This window comes from Terrapene carolina, unplaced genomic scaffold, assembly GCF_002925995.2.
Source record: "Terrapene carolina triunguis isolate 2854851 unplaced genomic scaffold, T_m_triunguis-2.0 Scaffold93, whole genome shotgun sequence".
In the NCBI taxonomy this organism is placed as follows: Eukaryota; Metazoa; Chordata; order Testudines; family Emydidae; genus Terrapene; species Terrapene triunguis.
This window is the reverse complement of record NW_020664444.1, coordinates 25,473,457-25,496,141: the sequence shown is the minus strand read 5'-3', so window position 1 is coordinate 25,496,141 and position 22,685 is coordinate 25,473,457. Positions and strand designations below refer to the sequence as shown.

General features: G+C 40.7%; 2 protein-coding genes across 2 annotated transcripts; one reads left to right on the top strand and one right to left on the bottom strand.

Annotated features, from left to right (window-relative positions):
* Nucleotides 1-4,522: 4,522 nt before the first annotated feature.
* TMEM186 (transmembrane protein 186) lies at nt 4,523-6,505 on the bottom strand. The gene is made up of 2 exons (XM_029911286.1): nt 6,383-6,505; nt 4,523-5,581 (listed from the first exon to the last, which is right to left on the bottom strand). The coding sequence occupies exons 1-2, from the start codon at nt 6,503-6,505 to the stop codon at nt 4,847-4,849; spliced, it is 858 nt and encodes a 285-aa protein (XP_029767146.1). The 3' UTR covers nt 4,523-4,846.
* A 23-nt stretch (nt 6,506-6,528) lies between these two features.
* PMM2 (phosphomannomutase 2) lies at nt 6,529-21,941 on the top strand. The gene is made up of 8 exons (XM_026650699.2): nt 6,529-6,646; nt 9,993-10,104; nt 11,587-11,663; nt 12,607-12,698; nt 14,131-14,230; nt 15,345-15,420; nt 18,054-18,169; nt 21,800-21,941. The coding sequence occupies exons 1-8, from the start codon at nt 6,578-6,580 to the stop codon at nt 21,899-21,901; spliced, it is 744 nt and encodes a 247-aa protein (XP_026506484.1). The 5' UTR covers nt 6,529-6,577; the 3' UTR covers nt 21,902-21,941.
* Nucleotides 21,942-22,685: the final 744 nt, after the last annotated feature.

Below are 22,685 nucleotides of genomic sequence, written 5' to 3'. Positions count from 1 at the left end.
TATCCAGTTATAGCAGGATTTCACAGGACAGGTTTGAAGGTGCCCTGGGAAATGCTCTTTGTCGCTCCTACAAGCAGAAGCAAAGTGCACTTTGTGCACATCATGCTGCTGTGACTGCAGCATGTAATCCATTTGATAGAGTGGGGTAGGGTTACATCTCCATCCCTTAAGGTATGTCTAACACTTCAAACTGGGAGTATAAGTCCCATCTTGAGGAGACATAACTGTGCTAGCTCTGATCTAACTACTGCACTAAATGTAGCTGTGGCAGCAGGAGGCGGTAGCCACCCCAAGTATGTGCCTAGCATCTTAGACAGGTTGGTACTTGGCATGGCTAGCCCTTCCCCGCCCCTTGTGCCTCCGTGGCTATGTTCTATTTTTAGGGCTAGTCTACATTGGCAACACTAAAGTGCTGCCATGGCAGCGCTTTAACGAGACTTGTGTGGTTGCGGCAGAGCGCTCTAAAGTGCTCCCAGAACTCTAAAGAAACCACTTCCATGAGGGGCATAGCTCACAGCGCGGTCTACACTGGCACTTGACAGCACTGAAACTTGCTGCGCTCGGGGGGGGTGTTTTTTTCACACCCAAGCGAGAAAGTTGCAGCGCTGTAAATTGCCAGTGTAGACAAGCCCTTAGTGTGCTAGCTCAATCATAGCTAGTACAGAGATGCCTTCTCAAGCTGGGAATCAAACCCCAGCTCAAAGTGCAGACATATCCTTAGGGACATGGCAATCTCACATTGGCTGGCCTTTTATCCTAGCACTCATAAGATCCTGCCTTGCAGCTTGTTCCCTAATCCTTATCTTTCTTCCTCCACTCTCTTGCATACCAGTGCAGCAGAGAGGATTTTGCACTAACGTGCAGTACGTTTTTAGGAATTATTTGACTTTAGGCAAAACATTTGACAGTGAATTGTAAATCTGTCACAGAAACCAGTAATACCAGAATAATCAAGAGCAGCTATGTAATGAGAAATGGAACCTCCAAAGATGTTAAAGGTGGAATGAATGCTAAGCTAATGCATGTGATCACCTATGTTCTTCTTGAACATTTCCATTTATGATGCCTTAGTGACCTCCTTTGGCAGCTGCTCTGTAATTGCTCTTATCTGACAGGGTAGGCTTAGATAAGGATACTTTGTGCTTCTAAGACCACGACTTCATGTAGTACTTTATTTGGTCAATTTCAAGTGTTTTTGTACAGAGTAATCTATCTTATCCCACCAGCCATCCTCTCCCTTTACTAATTCAGTTCTTTTAATGTGAAAAGGAGAAAATTGCAGTGCTTTGCCCCTCTCAGGATTAGGCTCTTCATTAATATATAATGAAATTTATTACAGGTGTAAAGTCCATACAGGGCCACACAGAGGGTTTTGAGGGCCTGGGCAAAATCTAAAACGGAGGCTCCCCACCCTTCCAAAAAGATTACCAGTGAGGGGTGGGGGTTGGTGAGCCTGCCCCACACTCACCCCAGGGTAAGGCTCACTGGGCCAAATTTCAGTGAGTGATGTTGCAACATGATACATCAGCTTGCAATGCCACTAGGTTTGGGGGCCCTCTCAAAAAGGGCTCCTGGGCAAACTGCCCCTTTTGCCCCACCCTGGGTTGCCCTGAGTCCATGTTTTCTCCATGTACAGGCCTGCTTCTCATTATGGAATAAATCTTGCTCCTGATTTCCAGCTGGCTGGTAAGGACTATTCCCCACCCAAGGCCATGGAGCAGTAAAGCTGCTGTCCTCAGTTGGTAGGGGGGAAAGTAGAGGATTTGAATAGTGGTTCTTCCAGCCTCCCCAGGTGCGCATAGCTGTGCAAGTAGTTGCAGGGGTGGGGGATGGGACTTTATATGCCCTCTGTGAGACTGCCAAAAGCCAACACAAACACACATACTGTGACATTGTGCAGTCTATATAGTTTTATAAAAACTTGATAATAAGTCAATATAATGTAACTGGGATAGTTTTAGAAAAATATGGTAATAAGTGAATATAACATAACTGGGATATGCTTCATGCAAAAGGTCTCTTGTAAGGTATCATTACAAAGCTTATAATCTACTGAGTATGATCATCTGATTTATATAAATGTACCACTCTTGTATCTAAAACTAGAAATATAAAATGTAACTCCGAGGGCCTATTGTAATTATGTAAAGTGTGGGCCATTAATGATGGTTTGGAATCTTGATGACTCCCATTAACAAGGACCATTATCCGCAGATGGCTGTGTTTTACCTGTGAGTCTTCCTGTATGTGTGTGTGCTGGCAAGTGAGTAATGAAGTCTTGCAGTGACATGTGATCATGTCACCTGAACTGGAATCCATCTTTAACCTGGTGCTTTTCCAGTGAGGGGGGGTGGAAACCCAGAGGGACAAAGGGTTCCCGCCTTATGCAAAAGATATATAAAGGGGTGGAAGAGAACAGAGAGGGAGAGAGGAGCCATCATGAAGAATCCCCTAGCTACCACCTGAGCTGGAACAAGAGCTGTACCAGGGGAAAGAATTGTGCCCAGGCCTGGAAGGTGTCCAGTCTGAGAAAAAGCTTACTGAAGCATCTCTGAGGGTGAGATTATCTGTATTTAGTTTGATTAGGCATAGATTTGCGCATTTTATTTTATTTTGCTTGTGACTTACTTTGTTCTGTCTGTTACTACTTGGAACCACTTAAATCCTACTGTCTGTATTTGAGTAAATTACTAAATAAAAAGTGATTTTATTAGAGTATGTATTAATACCTGGGGGAGCAAACAACTGTGCATATCTCTCTATCAGTGTTATAGAGGGCGAACAATTTATGAGTTTACTCTGCATAAGCTTTATGCTGGGTAAAACGGATTTATTTGGGTTTAGACCCCATTGGGAGTTGGGCATCTGAGTGCTAAAGACAAGCACACTTCTGTGAGCTGTTTTCAGGTAAACTTGCAGCTTTGGGGCAAGTGATTCAGACCCTGGGTCTGTGTTGGAGCCAGACGGGAGGGTCCGGCTCAGCAAGACAAGGTGCTGGAGTCCTGAGCTGGCAGGGAAAACAGAAGCAGGGGTAGTCTTTGCACATCGGGTGGCAGCTCCCAAGGGGGTTTCTGTGATCCAACCCGTCACAGATACTGCTTCTGTAACCAGGGCATTCCATATCTGGAGAGGCATTGGGCAAGATTTACTCCTGTGAACTTTCATGCTATGTGAAGTTGTGCAGCTTTAATTAAACAACTCCCACTATACCATATGGTTGCTTGTGTTAACACTTGTAATTTTTCACATGATAGTAATAAAGGTAGCCATTACATTTTTATTAAAATACATACTGTGCTGTATAAATCTGCTTAATTATCTGTCATTCTATATCAGTAAGCAACACAACTGGAGTCTGTTAAAACTTTATACAGTACAACTTTGGGTTTTTTAATTTGTGATAAGTACAGTACACAGCAAAAAAGCAAATTTATTCTAACTGTAGTCCAGTCAGTGAAAGGATATTTTGAACTGATGTGCCATTTAGCTCCTGTATGGGCACTGTTGCTGTTGAAAGATCCCAACCAGTGATGAAATGAAGCTGTGCATGCACACACTTTTTATAAAATCTCAGCCCAATTCAAAAATTTCCATGATTCTTTGTTCTAATGTAAATCTTTTAAAAATAACCATTTCCCTGCTGTTTTTGCAACCCACATATTACGATGCTACGCCTAAGAAAATGAAATTGACCGTTTCAATTGGTTAAATTGAAAAAGAAAATCCCAACAGAGCATAAGCACTGAAAAATAAATGCTTAAAATTCTGTTTTAATAACCTAAGATATTGTCTATAGACCAGGGTAAGAAAACGTTTTTTAAACTTGAACAGAGACCTCAATGTGTCTGTAAATAGTACTACTGTAAGATACTTCTCTTCAGAATTTTTGATCCTTTTCACTGTGTACACAAGTTAAAATGCTTTACTATGGCTCTTGAGACACTGTTCAGCTACTTTATTTGCTTTCACATAGTTGAAGTAGATATTCTCTTGCAACATATTTTTCTCCAAGCAAGGCTTAGAGCCTTGTGAAGATCATCCAAGCACTGAACCCACAAGCCACAGATGAACAATGGCCAAAGTTCACTCAGGATCCTATTAACACGTTTTGATCTGACAGAAGAACTGTTAAAGAAAAAAGTGAGTGGCACACTTCCCAGTTGGTGCCAGCCCAGAAGACAAGGGACTGAGCAAGCAATTCCACCACATCCCCATGACAATATTTTTGCAAATCCTTGTACCAGGATACCGTTTTAATAACTTACTAATATTTCATGTTAATATAAATAATTAAGACTTTCCTGATCAAAATTTGATATAAATTGGAAGTGCAGTCTCACAAGAGACTAAAAATGGCACTGTGGGCTGCTACGGTTGTATCTATGATCGCAAATTATATTTGCTCAGTTTTACCAATAAGTATTTTTTAACTGCCATCCTACAGTCTGAAAGCCAAGCTGAGAGAGCCACACAAAAAAACCACCACTACCACCACCATGCTCAACTGCAACTGTACATTAAGGTGAAACAATTAAGATTTCAACTGTGTAAGTTACCATCAGACATGAGTATTAAACTATATTTCTTTACATGATGGTTGTGTGTAGGATAAGATTCCGCTTTCATCTGAAACTAGTTGTACAGGAACATCTATCTAGTGGGTTGCTACATCACTGTATCCCCTTTATCCAAACACAGGTTTGCATATTTGCTCATAGAGGTTTTGTATTTGAGTGCTTACAAATCTATTAAGCTATGGATGTGATGAATTCAGCATGAAGAGCAATAGAAAACATTAAACAAGCTAGACTCTTGGAAAATGTTGGTCATTGCATCTAATGAGTTACTAAAATACTCCAAATATTTGGGCAAACCTCTGTTTATCCACAATATGGCCAAATGTTAGAGTAAAATATAAAACCTGTGTACTATTATGCTGTTTAAACTGGAGCAGAACTTCATTCTTGGCATCTCCAGTGTCATCCAAGGTCATCACACTTTCAACTGGACAATAAATTTCTTTCTTTCTTCCCCAAAATGTCAAGTGTGCCACTTTTACCATGGTGCCAGCTTCATTTAAGTAAATCAGTCCAATCATTCGTCTGAGAAAATAACTTATACCATACAGCATTGAAGCAGCAAAGCAAGCAATGCCAGTGACATACAACACAAAAGCCTGAGAAACTTGTTCCTGCAGATAGAGGTGATAGACAGGCGGGAGGATGACTATGGTTATAGCAGTCTGTAGCAACTTCATTCTTGAAAATATTCTACAATATTTAATTCCTGGAAACTTGTAGACCAGTTTGAACTGTTCTTTATTCTCAATCATCGACTTGTCCAAGACTCTGTTGGTGGGGGCTAAGCTGCCAGTACATCTGTACGGTGCCAGCCCTGTCCCAGGATAAAAATTAGTACTGTCAGGTTGCCATCTCTGTGGTTGTAAGAACATATGGGTCCCAAAGCAATGGGGTAGGCACGTGTCTTCTCTTTTCCACAATCTTGTTGAAAGCTCCCTTGGTAGAGATCTCCCAAAGGAAGGTAGCAAGTGGAGTCTAGTCCGAATTTTGAAAATTCCAGCCTAAAAGAAAACATTCCCATACCACACCATTAAATCCTTCAATACTGGCATTACAAGAGAATTGCAGTTATTACAATATTTGTCTCAAGCAGCTTGAGGACAATCGGTGTATAGAAGTTACATTCCTAACTTGTTCTAAGTGAATTGGTGAAGCTCATGTTTGTGTTGAGAAACTTAGTCGTGCAGATTTCAATTTGAGGCCTGTTTACAGAGCACAAAAGAGCCAAAATTACTTGCTATAGAGGTGTAGATCTGATCAGAAGCACCTGAATGCACAGTGTATACAGGCTGAAGGGCCCTGGAGTGCCCCATATCCTCTCTTTAGGGCAGCAAGGTGACCAGCACCGGCCCCAGCACACTGTGAAACGTCATGATGCCTGTCGGGGCTGTCCAGGCGCTAGGTAGCGCCACCTCCCCGGCGTGTCTGCCGGCAAGGTGCTATGTGCTTCCCTCCGAGGAAACTTTACTACCGCGCCTTCCCTCCCCCGCCGTTTAGGGCGGCCTGCCCCCCTCTCCCCAGCCCAGCTGCTGCTGGGGCCGGACCTTGAGAGGCGGAGTATTAGCGCTGGGGGGCGGGGCCCGTCCCGCTGTGCGCCGTGTACAGCGCCGAGCACTGCTGCGAATCCCGCCAGGGCCGTGCCCCGCGAGCGGGCGCTGGGCCCGGGCGGCGCCTCGTGCCGGAACCGCAAGCGAGGAGAGCACCGGGCCGCATCCCCCAACGCCAGCCCCCGGCCCCTTACCATTTCGACGCGGAGAGAGTCAAGGATACGCGACCGCACACTGCGCCTGCGCCGCCGCTACCGTCGCTCTACTGCGCCGGCGCCCTGTGGAACCACGTCGCGGCTGGCGCGTGGCACTGTGAGCGGGCTCGTGGGGGTGGCGGCCTGCGGGCGCCTTTCGTGGAGCTGTTTGGGTTCCCGGCATCCTCCGCGGCGGGGTCGCGCAGAGCCGGAAGCGAGTGCAGCTCCCGTCTGAGCCACCTCATTCATCCGCAGTATGGCGGCGCCGGGCAGCAGCGTCCTGTGCCTCTTCGATGTGGACGGGACCCTGACCGCCCCCAGGCAGGTGAGCCGGCGGGGGCGTCCCTGGGGCTTCGGACCTGGGGGGAGTCACAGGGAGAGGGGTCTGGAGTGGGCTGGGGGGTCACATATGGGAGGGGTTGGGGTTGGGGTGGGCTGGGGGTGTAGGGTAGGGGGTGGGCGTCACATGGAGGAACGTGTGGGAGGTTATGGGGTTGGGGTGGGCTGTGGGGGATATAGGGCGGGGCTGATATGGGGGTGTGGGGGAGGTGGGTGGGTGGGGGGGGGCTGTGGGGTTACACGGGGGACATATGGGAGGTTATGGAGTATAGGGATGAGTTGTGGGGGGTGAAGAGTCTGAAGTTGCAGGGCAGAAGGACCTGGGCAGTTGATTATTAGGGGAGTCTCTGGCTGGACTAGGAGCTTGGGGAGGGTATAGGGTGGGTTATTGGGGTGAGAGATGTGGTTTGGGGGGGGTCATCAGTGATACGGTCTCGGACCAGTCAGTTCTGACTCCCAACATATGCAATTGACAAACCCTGAGAGTTACACTATACAGGGTTTTGGAGCTGTGCTCCTGCTCAGCTCCAGCGCCAGGCAAAAACCTGCAGCTCCACTGCTCCGGAGCTGCTCCACACTCCAGCTCCGCTCCAAAGCCCTGCTATCAAAGACCTAGAAAATAGCAGTTTCCAGTCCCACCAAAGATCTGGCACCTACAATTTCCCTCCTGTACTAACATTCCCTGCATCACTTTTACACCAGTAGGGGGACCCTGTGTTACAGTCATGTTCTTTTCATGCTGAGTTTGTCATGTTGATGGAAGATGGGAATGTTGCATTTTAGTATTATGGCTTGTCAACACCATGTGACAGTGACTTATGATTAGAGCTGTGCAAATAACTGATTTCCCTGCTCCCTCAACTCAACTGGCTATGCTGAAAAATTGGAGAGGAAAATAGTTTCAGGTTGACATGGGATGAACATTTTTTGAACTTTTCAGTTAACCAAAATGTTAAAAAAAATTAGTTTGGGTCAAACTAAATATTTCATTCTGTTTTAGAGCTTTTTAAAACTTTTTAAAATAAAACTGACGTAAAATTCAGAACAAAACTCATTTCAAATACAAAAAAATCAAAACTCTTTTTAAAAGTTTTTTGGTATGAAACTGTTCTGCAAATTTGTCATGGCTTTGCATTAATTTTTAGTTGACCCAAATCTATATTCTTCAATAAAAATAGGTTTTGGCTGAAAATATTCACACAAGTTGCAATTGTGATAGATTTAATATTTGTATTAAAGCTAATGTTAAAAAAAATTATATAAACCTAGGTTGGGAAAAGAGTGTCTACATCTGGGTGTAGTGCTTAGATTTGCCACATATACAAAGTTATTTTTTTAAAAGTCATATGATCGATAGAGTACATAATCCGCAATAACCCAAATTTAGGTGAATAGATTGAACAATACAGTTTAGGTATTAGAATTCGAATACTTGGGTACATCACTCATGAAAAGTTGTACAGAGATTTGGTTGTGGAAAGCAAAATACGTCAATGAGTGGGGATTGTCCCCCAGTAATTGAGAATTAGGTTGGTTTTCCATTTAGAAAATACATACTACACTACAAAAATCATTTGTTGCTGTGACATCCTGATCGCCAGTTCTGTCCCATGTGCAAACTGAAAGAGTAGCCACCCGGAAACTTAGGGCTTTGTGACTAGTACTCTGTGTTGCTATTTTTAATGATGAGCCCTGTCCATTCTGATTGCAGTCATTTTTTGGTAATAGTTTAGGTGACTTTTGAGACTGGAGACATGGATTAAAACAAGCACCACGTGATATTATAGTGCATACTGCTAAATGGGAGACTGCTTGACTAGTTCACGTGAGGCCTTTGTCTGATAAACTGGTACAATAGTCCAGAAAGGATAGGAACCAGTACACTGAGGATCGGAGTGGCAGAGGAGTTGTTATATAAAGCAAGCTTAAAGTATCCATTGCTGCCACATGTGATGAGTTCAGTGTCAGTATTGGGATTCTGCTTTAAGAAGCATGTTGTGTTGTCAGCTCCAATGTTTAACTGTCACAGGAGCGTCTTTCCTTAATTATTCCAAAACCGCTCTGCTAGCACTAATTATATTACACTGGAGGATGGATTTTGTTGAACACACATTAATAGAACTCACTTTGAGATTCAGAAAAATAAATAAAAGTGCAGTTCATGTTTTTTTCCCAAAGGGCTGGAATATTTATTTTCTATTGATTTAAAAGTAACAAGCTGCATGCGAGGTTTAGAAAATTAATAATTATATAGTCATATGCACTGAGTTTATATCAAACTGAGATTTTTTGTAACAAGATTTTATTGTAACCGCTTCAAAATAAAAATCATATTACTTTTGAATATTTTGTATATTCAGTGTAACTATAATCGAAAACGCGGATGACATTTTCAACTGTTTTTCAGTTTATTTACTTTGTACCTTTGACAGTACTTCGCATATAGCCAGTTTTGTTGTTTCCTTTGTTTTGCATGAGTGTTTCACACAGTAACAGAAGAGACATCTTAAAAAAAAAAAATTTTTTATAAAGCCACAAAAATTTGGCAAGGGTGCTTGTGGGCAGTTGTCTGGCCTGAAACTAATTTAACTCAGTTTTTTTTAATTCATTAGATTTAAGATGATGGCGTACCTTAATATTATTTACAGTCTTTTGTTCTGTTTTTAGGAGTAACTTTGTCCCAGTAAATAATAGCTGGCTGGCTGGAATGAGAGTGAGCTGACTGAAGCTCAATGAATTACAAATGGAGATAATGCCAGTAATTTGAAGGAAATGCCTACTGTTCCATCTTGAGAGAATTGAGGGTGTATAGTATGTTGTTGGCTTGCAGTTTAGGGGAGGGAGCTCCTGGATTCTCAATTTTTCTTGGTTTCAGGAAGCAGCATTGCTCATAAGCGCCATTTTTTTAACCTATGAGTTCAGTGTGATGATTGTAAGCCATTTATTCTGATATGGACGTTGTGCCACGCTTACTGATGTCTCTGACTTCCAAACTGGGGGCAGGAGGGGGATTAGTTCAGTCTATGTGGAGGCTGCCCTAGAAGACACCTCAGAAGCCAGTGCAGTTTTTTGACTTTTTAGCAGTAGGGAACAAGGTACATTAGTGAGCCAAATGCTATAGTGGCTTCCTTGTTATTTAAGGCATTTTTACGTTAAGGGAAGATTTTATCAAAGGCATTTTTAAAAAGCTCACATATTGTTTGTTAAAGCCCTACACAATTTAGTTCCCAGTGACCTTTCTCCCACTGCACTTTTGTATTTACGGTCAACTGGTAACTCATGCTAAAAGTACCTAGACTACCTAAAAATTGTAAACTCTTCTTTTAATCTAGAAAATCACAGCAGAAATGGCAGATTTTCTGCAGAAGCTGCGGAAGAAGGTGAGAGTTGGAGTTGTAGGTGGTTCAGACTTTGACAAAGTTCAAGAGCAGCTGGGAGACGATGGTAAGAAAAGAGGATGATGCAATCCAAGTTGAAATGAATGGCTTATGAGGAAGTCCTGATGCGTAAATACAAACCCTTTCTACTGGAGTTGTTCATTTAGTGCAAGCTTCCTTATTCCTTGTTCTGAGTATCAGTTTCTCTGTTTTTATTATATCACACCAATTTCATGAAATGTTAGTTATTTACTGTCCCACTCAGAACCTGCTCAGGTTAGCATATGACAATTGCTGAATTTTATACCCTATGTGGACAGCTACCAGCTGGATTAAAAGTCCTATCTAGTACCTATGCTTTTGGGTAGAATGATTTTATATCTTAAAGATCTTGACATTTCTTCTTAAGGGATTGCTACTCAGAATGAATTACTGACTCCACACTAGCATTGTAGTAACATATATATTTTAACATCTTTATAAATTGGAGTTGTGCATATCTCATTATATAGGTTGTTAAATTATCTAATGTGTTCATCCATGCAGGAGCTGATTTTATTAGATGGTGGCTCTGAAAAGAAAATCTGGTTCTTTTCCTTTTTAACTCTGTGTAATATTTTTAATGTGAAAGATCAATATTAATAGCCTTCCATAATTCACAAGTATGCAAGCCCATTACATACCACGAACATTTTATCTAATCGTTGTTTCACGTGGCCTGGAAGTCGCCTCTAGGAAGTCATCTTGTCCTACACTAGCAAGATCCTGATACCCTGAAATAATCTCCAGCAGTATTACAACTACTGCAAATGTTCAGATAAGGATGTGATTTCACTGTAGTTGTGGAACAGAATATTCTGTTTCAAGAAAAGATCTGATAGTGTTTTTCAACCTATTCCTGCAAAATTCATTTGAATCCGAATGCTGAATTTTAGTTTCAGCAGCAGTATCACACAGCTTGTATTGAAAGAAATAGTACTGTACATTTTCCTATTGAAATATAGTGGCGCAGAACAAGCTGCTTGGATTTTGTAACCATATATTTTCATCTTCTAATACTAATTACATATTTCAGAGGAGACTCAATACTCCTATAATTCAATTTAAATACACACACACAAATCTTAATAAGGCAGAGTTGCATTAAAAAAATCACACTCAAATAGGTAAACTTTCCTTCATCCTCTTATCAATTTAAATCCAGATTGTTGTTCCAAGGTTTTGCAATACTTACTGGATCCAGGACAGTTTACAGTAATAAAGCACAAAGAAATGTGATAAGGATGGCGTCAGATCCTTAACACTAAATGTATGTAACTTAACTACAAGCTCTTCACATGATAGACGCCTGGTGACTTCAGAAGGAGGAATAAATACAGAGGAGTTGCAGGATTAGGTCCTTAGAGTCTCTCACTGGACATTACAAGTGTGTAACTTTTGTGCTTAATATTCTAAAAACTACTGTATTTTGACTTGAAAGGGTTTGCATACTATAAAGTATGAGGAAAGACAATGTATAAGCCGCAGCACTTTTTTGTTTGTATTTTAGTGGTTGAAAAATTTGACTACGTCTTTCCAGAAAATGGTCTTGTATCATACAAAGATGGGAAATTTTTGTGCAAGCAGGTATGTATGCAGTTTTAGTGATCATTTTTTAATAAAATCTGAAATTATTTTATATGTTGTCTTTTATTTGTATAATTGACTGTTCATTTTGCTCTTTGTAGACTGACACAAGGTATGGGGCCAGATCCTTGCCTCAAACTTCCTGTTTTGTGCTGCTCAAAACCTGGTAGATTTGGTTAGATGAGAATTTTTCCAGCATGGGAAATTCTTGAGTGACATCTCTCCTAGCCGCTGGCATAGGGATCCTAGCTGGAACCCTCTAGTGATCCCAGCTCATAGAATTTCCATGGCAATTGGGCCTCATTTAGAGCAACTTTGAGGCTAATCTAAATGATATCTGATCCCTGACAGGCCTGAGAATTGGGAAGCTGGAAAGGTGGCTTTCATCTTCTTTCCCTCACCACCCTCCAAATGAGTGCAGTGTATCCTGGCTGCTGCTTAGGATCTAGCTCATAAAGTGAACTCTTGATTGATTAGTGTAATCACTGCAAGAAATACTGTAAGTGGATGAGAAAATACTGTTGATTAAATCTAATATTGTGATAATCTTAAGTGTCTCAATCTAGCTATTGCAGAATGGAAAATAAAATAGCTCAGGACCCAGATTGATATCTAAGACAGTGGTATCTCACACTGTACTCGCCACTGTCTGCCCCTTTCCATTCAATCCTGCATTTTCTAACCCACAGTTTGAAGTAGGAGCTTGGAGGAGCATGTTATAAGGAGAGATGATCAGTTGCCCAGCACAGCAGTATATAATTAAGGTAGAGAATGGGAGCCTACCATACCAGTGCTGCACACATACTAACGGAGAATCACTTATCTAAGGCATGTTTTTCTGGGATCTGCTATACATGAATATCCAAAACCTGTGTTGTCAATTAGCTACTTTCAGAACCTTGAATTCTGGACCTATAGCTGATAGGTCTTTTTGTATGTTTAGAGCATTCAAAGTCACCTGGGTGAGGACCTGCTCCAAGATCTAATCAACTATTGTCTGAGTTACATTGCAAAGATTAAACTACCAAAGAAAAGGTAGGTATATGCGCATGTACCTCGTAGGGGAGAGGATATTCCCACTTTTGGGATGTTGAGCATCAATAGGAAGACAATGTCCAGTCCACTTAGAGCTGGATGGTTGTGTTTGAGGGCACACTGTATAATTGAGATAGATATATATTATTGTTCCAGCAATCCCATTCATAGGAAGACAAGTTCTGCTATTGGAGCAGGTGAAGAAGGATCAAAAGAAAAGATTGTCCAAAGTTGCTTGCCAAGGAACAGGGAATTACTTATTCCCCATAGAACAAATTGTTCTATAAAAATCTAGAAAGACAGAACATTGGGTGCTGATTGGGATACCTCCTATTTTCATTTCCCAGGGAGGGAAAATTAAAGTTGGTGTAAAAGGAATTTTCTTGATGCAGTTGGAATTCAAAAAGCAACGAAGAGTCCTGTGGCACCTTATAGACTAACAGATGTATTGGAGCATAAGCTTTCGTGGGTGAATACCTACTTCGTGAGACGCGTTACATGCGTCTGACGAAGTGGGTATTCATCCACGAAAGCTTATGCTCCAGTACATCTGTTAGTCTATAAGGTGCCACAGGACTCTTTGTTGCTTTTTACAAATCCAGACTAACACGGCTACCCTACTGATACTTGGAATTCAAAGGCATTATTGCTTCCATAAATTATAAGTTTGCAAGTTTTCTTCTAAAATTTGAGAGCAGTTGCCCTGCACCGTACTTGGGAATGCAGCTGCTGGAGATGCTGAGCTAGATCCTTTGCTCCATACAGTTAGGACAAGGAGTGTGAAAGATAGGTTTAAGCTACCCTGGCAGCTCCCCAATATTGGGGCTGGCTAAGAACTGTCCTAAGGTTGCTTTCAGTTCTGTCCAGCCACAGGCTCAGGAGAGCTGACCCAGCAGCCAAGGAGCGATTACTAGACTGAAGGGGTGCTTCCGTCATGCATCCTTTTCACTGGGAGTGTCTTCTATACCAGAGATTAGCACAGGTAGTGTAGGGGCTTTGCACCAAGCAGATTCCTCCACGCCAGGGGAATCGAATCCTACTGGGTTTCTGGCTGCTTACACAAAGGAAGAGGAATGGGGCTGAGCATCTGACCCACAAGGTCTTGAGCACTTATAACTGTTTTTATCAACAATGTGCAGGATATGTAGTAATCATATTTACTCTGACGTCCTAAGCAAATTTCTACTTGGGTAATTACATTTTGCAATTTGAAATGCAAATTTACGTGTTTTCCTCAACTATCACTAATGTAATGGGCAAACACAATTCCTTTAAACTGTAATATTTTCATCACATAATGCCATTTTTGGAGATCTCAGTAATAGAGCAGAAGTTCTTGAGATTCAACAATCTGATCATAACTGTTTTTGTCTTTCAGATATATGTGGACTTGTGTCCCTTTTCAGCAGTGACAGTTGACTCTTTTTTTCAGGGGTACTTTTATTGAGTTCCGAAATGGGATGCTGAATGTCTGCCCTGTTGGGAGAAGCTGCAGCCAGGAAGAGCGAATCGAGTTCTATGAACTTGATAAAGTGAGTCAATTTTTAAAATGGTTTACATCTCTTATTCCTCACTGTTCTAAAGGACACTGTCATGGTCAAACTATATTTTTGAAAACTCCCCTTCTTGTGTTTAACACCTTTCTCCCTGCCATTGGTTGAGTTTCATTGTTCAAACTGCAGGAAATGTAAAAAACAGATTAGCTAATTTCACTTTCTCTTTCTGGTGCTCTAGCACAATGCTGTTGTGAGGCATTTCCAACACTATAAATCTCCCTTCCTTCTCACCCTGCACCAATCCTTCCAAAAAACCCTCATCTGTCAGTGTATCTTGGGTTTTTTATAGTACCGATCACTAGTAGCTTTTATGTTCGTTGAAAATTAATGAAAGTAAAAAAATTTTCTTATTACCTTCTCTAATACTTTTTAAACAAAACCTAAACTTGAGGCTTAAACTACTCAGCATTAGCCTTCTTTAAAATACAGTTATGTTTACCAGGGCAGAGACAGTTTTGTGCCTAAACGCATAAGACTGGGAATTGAGAAATCTGGGCTCTGTTTCCTATATTGTCTCAGACTTCTTTTGTGACCATGGGCATGTCACCAAGACCCAAGATTTCAAACAATGTCTCTAACTTAGAGTACCTCAGTTACTGGATGCCTAACTGTTAGACAACTAGGGTTTGATTTTCAGTGTGTCTCAGGCCCAAAAGTGTAAGGCACCCAAAATTAGAGACCACTTTTGAAAATTTGGTCTTAACCTCACAGTGCCTCAGTTTCCCCATCTGTGAAATTGAGCTTTTCATCAAGGGTATAATACATAATTCATTAATTTGTAATTCATTAGTATGTAAAATACATTGAGATCCTCAGATGGAAGTGAAAAATAACATGGTATAGATCAAATTCTGTTCGCATTTACTGTACACTCGTGTAATGTCATAGTAGCCCCATGGAGATGCTCCAGACTACACAGGTGTATGCTGAGCAGAACTTAGCTCTAAAATACTAGTACTGCACCATTGCATTCGTGGACTTGGGAGCAGCTAGCTAGAACCGCAGTTCCCTGCTTAATATTGCCTTTTCTGATACTGATTGCTAAATAGAAATCACTTAACTGATCCGTCTTTGTTTTTGTTTTTAACAGAGGGAACATATAAGAGAGAAATTTGTAGCTGATTTACAAAGAGAATTTGCAGGAAAAGGCCTCACATTTTCTATAGGTATCACTTTTTTTTTAAAAAAAGAATTTCATTTAAAAAAAATCATACCCTCTTGCCAGATTGCTCCTGCTGTATGATTCAGTTGTCAGGGTGGGGGTGGCTGCTGCCATTTTGTACATGAAGTCTGTTTCGTTAGGTACTTTGTGGTAGAAGACACCACAACAAAAGGAAAACTGCATCTCTTTTCATTAGTTCATTATCTTCCGATGTCTCTCATACAGTGATTTTGCTTGATTAGTCAGAAATGTGTAATACATTTTTACAAATGAGAGATGCTGCTTCTGCCCACCACGTACATTACAAATACTTACTGCATTAACACTGCTTCCATTACTAGCCCTTGACTTTTAATTTCAGTGGTTGTATTGTGTGTGTGTGTGTGTGGGGAGCGGGGGGGGGTGAGACAGAAAGGAAATTCAACAGGAGACACAAGATGCACAGTGATTCTGCACAGTAAGAATGTGTCTTTCTAGGCTTCTCTTTCCTATTTTTTCCTACTGAAAATCTCTGGGCAAATTCTCCACTTTCTCTTTCATTTACAGTAGAAAGAACAAATGGTTGTCTGTCTCTACCTCCGGCTGTGTTAAACATTTGGGGCAAAATGAGTTTCAAACAGGGCTTGCCATGAACAGTCCTCTATGATGACATCCACTTAAACTGAGCAAAACATTTTTAAAATATCAAGAAAATCCTCCTGTTTGAGACTTTGGGTCAAATTTCAGCCCAGTGTTAAGCTTGACATTATTAAAAATCCCTTGGAAAAATATAGGTTTAGAATAAAAGTAGCAACTCAAAGATCACCGTAATAGAGTGAAAAGCTTTGCTTTATAAGACCACTATCTTAGGACTAGTCTACACTGGCAATGCAAAAGCACTGCCGTGGCAGCGCTTTAACATGGCTTGTGTAGTCACGGCAGAACGCTGGGAGAGAGCTCGCCCAGCAGTCTAAAAAAACCCACCTCCATGAGAGGCGTAGCTACCAGCACTGGGAACACGGCTTCCAGCACTGGTGCACTGCTTACACTGGCTCTTTACAGCGCTGAAACTTGCTGCGCTCATGGGGGGTGTTTTTTCACACCCGAGTGAGAAAGTTGCAGCGCTGTAAAGTGCCAGTTTAGACAAGCCTTTAAAAAGTTTGACTTCCTCCTTTTTGCCTATTTCAAAACTCTTATGAAATCTTACAGTGTAAACACAGTCATACTCCAAGAACCAGGAACTCATCCACAATGTTGTATATTCCATTGGAACATAGAGAAAAGGAGTAAGAGCAGGTCGTGTGCACTCCACACCGGCTATTCAAATGGATTTGTTTCTCAGTGATTGGAATTCTTACCTGAAAATCTTACTTGTGTTTGAGAGCATCTTTCCAGAAGATGGTATGCACTGAGTCATGTAGGTTCCTTCTAGTGCTGAGGGATTATCTCAATGGATGAGTTTAATTGTATATCTATAAGTTCTCAAGCATAAACATTTATACTCAGCATCATACAGTCCCTGATATGTGGTGTCCCTGAAAATGGTCATTGTTTTTGTAGAGGTGATGGGGATTCTGGCATTGGCTCCATTCAGAATGAATTGGTTCAAAGCATAAAGAGATAACCTGACAGTCCTCATTAATACAAAAACACTCATTTTCTGCTGTGTTGGTTGCAAAGTTGGTGTCAGGGAGAGTAGCTGACACACCCCTAGCCCATATTCAGACACACTTGTAGAGCTTGATTCCCACTGAGGCCTGGTCTACACTAGAAAATTAGGTTGATTTAACTACATCGGTCAGGGTGTAAAAAATCCACACCTCTGAGTGATGTAGTTAAGCCTACCTAAGTCCCTGTGTAGACAGCATTACACAGAATTCTTCCATCAACCTAGCTACTGCCTCTTGGAAAGGTGGATTACCTATGCCGATGGGAGAATCCCTTCTGTCGGCATAGGTAGTGTCTATACTGAAGCGCAGCAGCTCTGCAGCGTTTTAAGTGTAGACAAGCCTGAGAAGCTTCTACAGGCTTGGAAGAAGGGACCAATGGAGTAAAGGCTTCACTTACCTTTTTCTTCAATGTCTGAATCTGCCAAGCCTGCCACCCTTTCTGCTGTGTAGAACAAGGGTGTGGCATGATCTGCTTTCACTCAGAAACAGGCACTTGAACTTTAAACATTTATTTTTAATTTTTTTGAGAGCTGTCTGAATTGAAGTTTGGTCCTAGTAGATGCATGATACCATGGACAGGAAGAAATCTAAACCTTTAAAAATCAGTTTAATGTGGGACCACAAACACTAACATGCCTTAATCAAAATCCTGTGCTCTTGCAGCCTGTTGCTATAGGCCAGAGTTTGGTTTGTTTGGGTGTACCAAAGATGTTTGGATTTCTTTTAAATTTAAACATCTGAATATCCTGAGTGTAGAACACTTGGGTTGGTAACAATTGTAACATCCCTGTAATGTGTTTTACACTAAGTCTTGATGTGTTCTCTGAGCCTTAACTCCATTTCATTGTAGTTTTTGTCTCGGACGTGTTCACTTTCCTCTATCAGAATCTGCTTCAGTGGAGTTCAGCCTCCATCATTCTCCCTTCATAAAAATAGAATTCCTTCCCCCCGCCCCTTAACACTTGCCTCTTGTCTACCTTTTCCTTAGGGGGGCAGATAAGCTTTGATGTATTTCCAAATGGCTGGGATAAGACATACTGCTTAGGAATTGCCTGCAACGATGGATACAAGACTATCTATTTCTTTGGAGATAAGACCATGCCAGTGAGTACTGCACTATTTCTGCATATACATTTAGAATCTCTTTTTCAAATTGAAAGCTCCATAAACAGGACTTTTTAATCAATTACATTAGAGACTGAATCCACGCTATGGCTTTAATCTTTTGTCAAACATATTTCCCTCCCTATATAAATAAAAGAGGTAAATGTTAATGATCAACACCAGTGCTCTGTACTCAAGGCTATAACATATTGTGGTGAAATCTATAGGTGAGAACTTGGTGACCTATTCTGAATCCTTCTCCAGACTAAATGATTTATTTCCATTCTGTTTTTGACATGGGTTTGTAATTGACACACATGTACAAGGCATAACCAGCTACACTGACCATTTACCTTGATGGCTGTATACTTAAGAACAAAGATTTTCCAGTATAGTTATTCAGCAAGAACATATTTTAATACCATGGAAGTGTTTGACCTAAAAACACTCTTATTAACATTTCACTTTAGATTAAAATATATTAAACCTTCCATTTGAAAACAGATTTTCTTCTGGTCTAAGTAATGACATTCAGTGATATGAAAACAGCTCCAGCATTTACTATTGAAATATTTCCATAACATTAGTGTATTTTCAGAATGCCCTTTCAAAATATTCCTTGAAAATATTCCTAATCAAATTTTATGATACATTTTCTTTAAAACTACTGCAGTTCATAATCAGTTCAGAAGTGAGATGTTTCTAAGGTGCTTGCATCTGCCTGCCTCTTGGGCTATAATGTGAAATGTCACCTAACCTCGAAATCACAGTATGGAAAGATTTCAATTTACGTCTAGGATTTTGCAAAATTATTCTGCCATGGCTAAACAGAAATCGTCTTAAATATTTTTGTTTTGAGGATGAAAATGCAGAGTGTAGAAACTACTAAATCGAGTTAATAAATTTCAGTCCAGAAAATTTAAAAGGAAAAATCTTGTATCTGGTGTTTTCATTACTGTGTGTTCTGCTAGCAAAGAGCTTTTAAAACTATTCTTTTCTTGGGGCAAATCGATGTCTGCCCCAAATTAGACTCTATTTTAAACTATACTGATGAATATTCTCTGAAGTTTTGTGTTGGTTTTTTTTAATCTACTACAGTGAGCTTCCTATGTAGCAATTCTTAACTCACCAGAGTTGTTTCTGCGCACATGAGCAAAAGGATTAGAAAATCTAGTAAATTATCCAGTTAGAATCCCTTGATTTCAGTAAGTTTCAGATCAGACCCTTTGCTGGAGAGAACGGCGAAGGAACAGAACTCCATTTTGAAGTTCATAAAAGAGCCAGATGAAAACTTTGTATTTATTACATCTAGGTGTAAGTGTCCATAAAAACTGTTTCACTGTATTATTTGAGACAGTTAACTTGTACCCAAACAGAGCAAAGGAGAGAAGGCTTTGTCCCCAAGCTGGTAAAATAAGAATGGCTTTTCTCTCTAGTATTACTATGAGAGAGGGGTTACTTACTGCAAATTGACACTGTTCAAGAGTTTTGCCTCTGCATACTCCCATTTGTGGGATTGGCACCTCCTCACATTGCTGAACTTTTTTACCTCCATTTAATACCCTGCATTTTCTTCCTCAAAAATATTTAAGCCAATTCCTGTTTAGCCATTTGACAGAATAAAATATCTCTCCCCCTACCTTTATAAAAGTTGTACTAGACATGAGCTCTAACCCATTCAGTGTAAAACAAGAAAAATTATCTAGCTCAAAGGGCCTCTGGCATGTTACACACTGAAAGTGGGTTCTTCTGCCTGGGCTCCTGCTTTACAACCTCATTAATAAGGGGGATAGGGGTCACTGCTTTACAACCTAATTAATAAGGGGGATGGCGGTCACACTCAGAGGCTTGCTGTGTGAAAGGGGTCACCAGTACAAAAAGTTTGAGAACCACTGGATTAGACTAATTCAGCATCACCGTTCGGTCAGAACAGCTTGTGCTGTGCAGACTCAAAACCACAAGAACTCTCTTCCAAATGTACTGTTACTGAACTGTACAGCTGTGCTGTTGGAGTGATTTTAAATAAGACTGCACAGAACACGCTAGCTGCAGTTACCTAGCTTGTCTACAAGGTGCACCTGTGCACCCTGCTAACATGCACTAAAAGCTCCTAGTGCACACCAGCAGGGTCCACATAGACAGTTAGTTCACACCATGAAAACAAGGACTTGCATTGGCTTCTGAAAAATCATATGTTGGAAATACTAATGTAACCTCTGCCTCTGTTTCCAACCCATCTTTTACAGATCACATTGAAGAGGCATCCACATGGTTAGATTTTTAAAAACCACTTGATACTAAAATCTATTGTGGTCACACACAGGGGAATATGAAGGAGTAAGGCCCCTGTCCCCTTGCACAGCTGAGTTGTGTAGCTGGCAGAGTGCCTGATCCATCTCCCTCCCAACATCAAATTGTGGGGGAAAACCCTGCCCCTGCACACCAGCCTTTTCACAGCCCCTCCATCGGAAGGTATTAAGCATCTTTCTAGGGCTGAAGAGGGTGGAGTTTTTTTTATGAATCGAGATGTTTAAATAAAGAGGCTTTAAAGATTAGCATTCATCTATCTGTAACGGTGAGATCTGTACACTCACAATAGTAAGACAGCCTGATAAAAAAAGCACCTTTTATTAAAACAAAAAATCTAAAATAGTTTTCTGTAAAATGTGATAGGGAAATTACAAGATGTGGGACGGGATAAAAGTTTATTAGCACAAGTTGGAAATAACCTGCATAACTCAGTTGTGATTTGTCACTCTTATCAACTGTACAGTCGGCATTTTACAGACAAGCTTCCTATTTGCTGTATAAGTAAGTTACTTGTGTGTGTCCAATTGGGCCAGTAAAATCTGAAGGACTAATCTCCCTTGTGTAGACACAGCATATGCTGACAGGTTTTATGGCAGCATATACATGGGGATTTTGCAGGCCTGTTGGCACACACAGAATCATAGAATCTCAGGGTTGGAAGGGACCTCAGGAGGTCATCTAGTCCAACCCCCTGCTCAAAGCAGGACCAATTCCCAACTAAATCATCCCAGCCAGGGCTTTGTCAAGCCTGACCTTAAAAACATCTGACCAACAAAACTTTGTAGTGTTAGACCTGGCCTAAAGGTTTGTACTATTTAGCTCAGGCTTTTTAAAAGTGACTTTAGTATATCTTTAATTATTCCCATCTTTGAAGGTCACTGAATTTATTAAATGGTACACTAGAGAGATTTTTCTAAGAAAATAATCAAAAGCTACTCTGAGCATATTGACCAGTAAGTGACAGATTGACTTTAGTACACCGTCTAGTCATCTATATATAAATCAGCTTTTAGCATACTGTTCCAGTCGTTTAGTATTTTTCTATTTTATACACTGTTTGGTGAGTACCTTAAGTTACAAATGTGTTAAGTTACTATCACAGTAAACAACAATTCAAATGCTGGTTAAGCCTAACCTGTGTGTGGTTTATGTGCTGCACAATCTGGCTCTCCAGCAACCTTTTTAGTGGACGGTTGCTCCCTTTGAGTTTGAAAACCATTGACATCCACCCAACACACACAATTTCCTTAATGTATGTAAGCAGGCATGCATGTGTACTGTGAAGAAGGCAGCTGACTTACTTGTCTCTCTTGTTCACAGGGTGGAAATGATTATGAAATCTACACAGACTCCCGAACAGTAGGCCACAGTGTCACATCACCAGAGGACACAAGAAGAATCTGTGAAGAGCTCTTTTTTTAAATAAATGACTTTGTTTTCCTTTAGATTTGACAGCAGCCAAACACTGCAAAAGTCAAGAAGAAATACCAATCCCTTCAAACATGAAATATTTCACTTCTTTCCAGTGGTGTTTTTTCTTAATGGTTCACAAACAGCAAATGTCCTGTTAATCATACATCACTAGCGAGAATTCAATGTTGATTTGTCAAATATAGCAAAATTTGTTTAGGAACCAATCTTTTGTATTCCCATAGCCATAAGTTTAATTTGGTTATGTACTGATGTCTTTTTAAAAATGAATTATCTAACTAGGATATATAGATTCAGCTGTTTTTTCTCTGAAGTGGTACATTGGGGAACATAATTGAAAACTCCTACAACTAGACATTTTTGGCTCAAATTAACACTACCTGACTTAACTCCTCATAGGCTAAAATTAAAAATTCACTGGCATATTTGATTCCTAGCAATGTTAGTTTTGGATTTAGATTTAGTGGATTCTGTGATAAGGGAGAAATGACACCATTAAGCTAATGTGCTTTAAAAATAGGTGTAGTAAAAAACAGGGAGCGAGACTTGTCACCTTCAAATAAAGTAATCTTTCTGCATCCAAGGAGGTTTCCTTACCTAATGAAATGGGACCTGTGGGGATAAGCTGGCCATTAAGAAATGGGCATTTTAACACTGGAAATACTGAAAACAGACTTAAGCTACAGTGAATTCTCTGTTTGCTGAGGGAAGATCCTTAAAAATGACCTGCAAAGGGATGCAGGGGGGACTAACTTATGCCTTTCTCTCTTTTTTT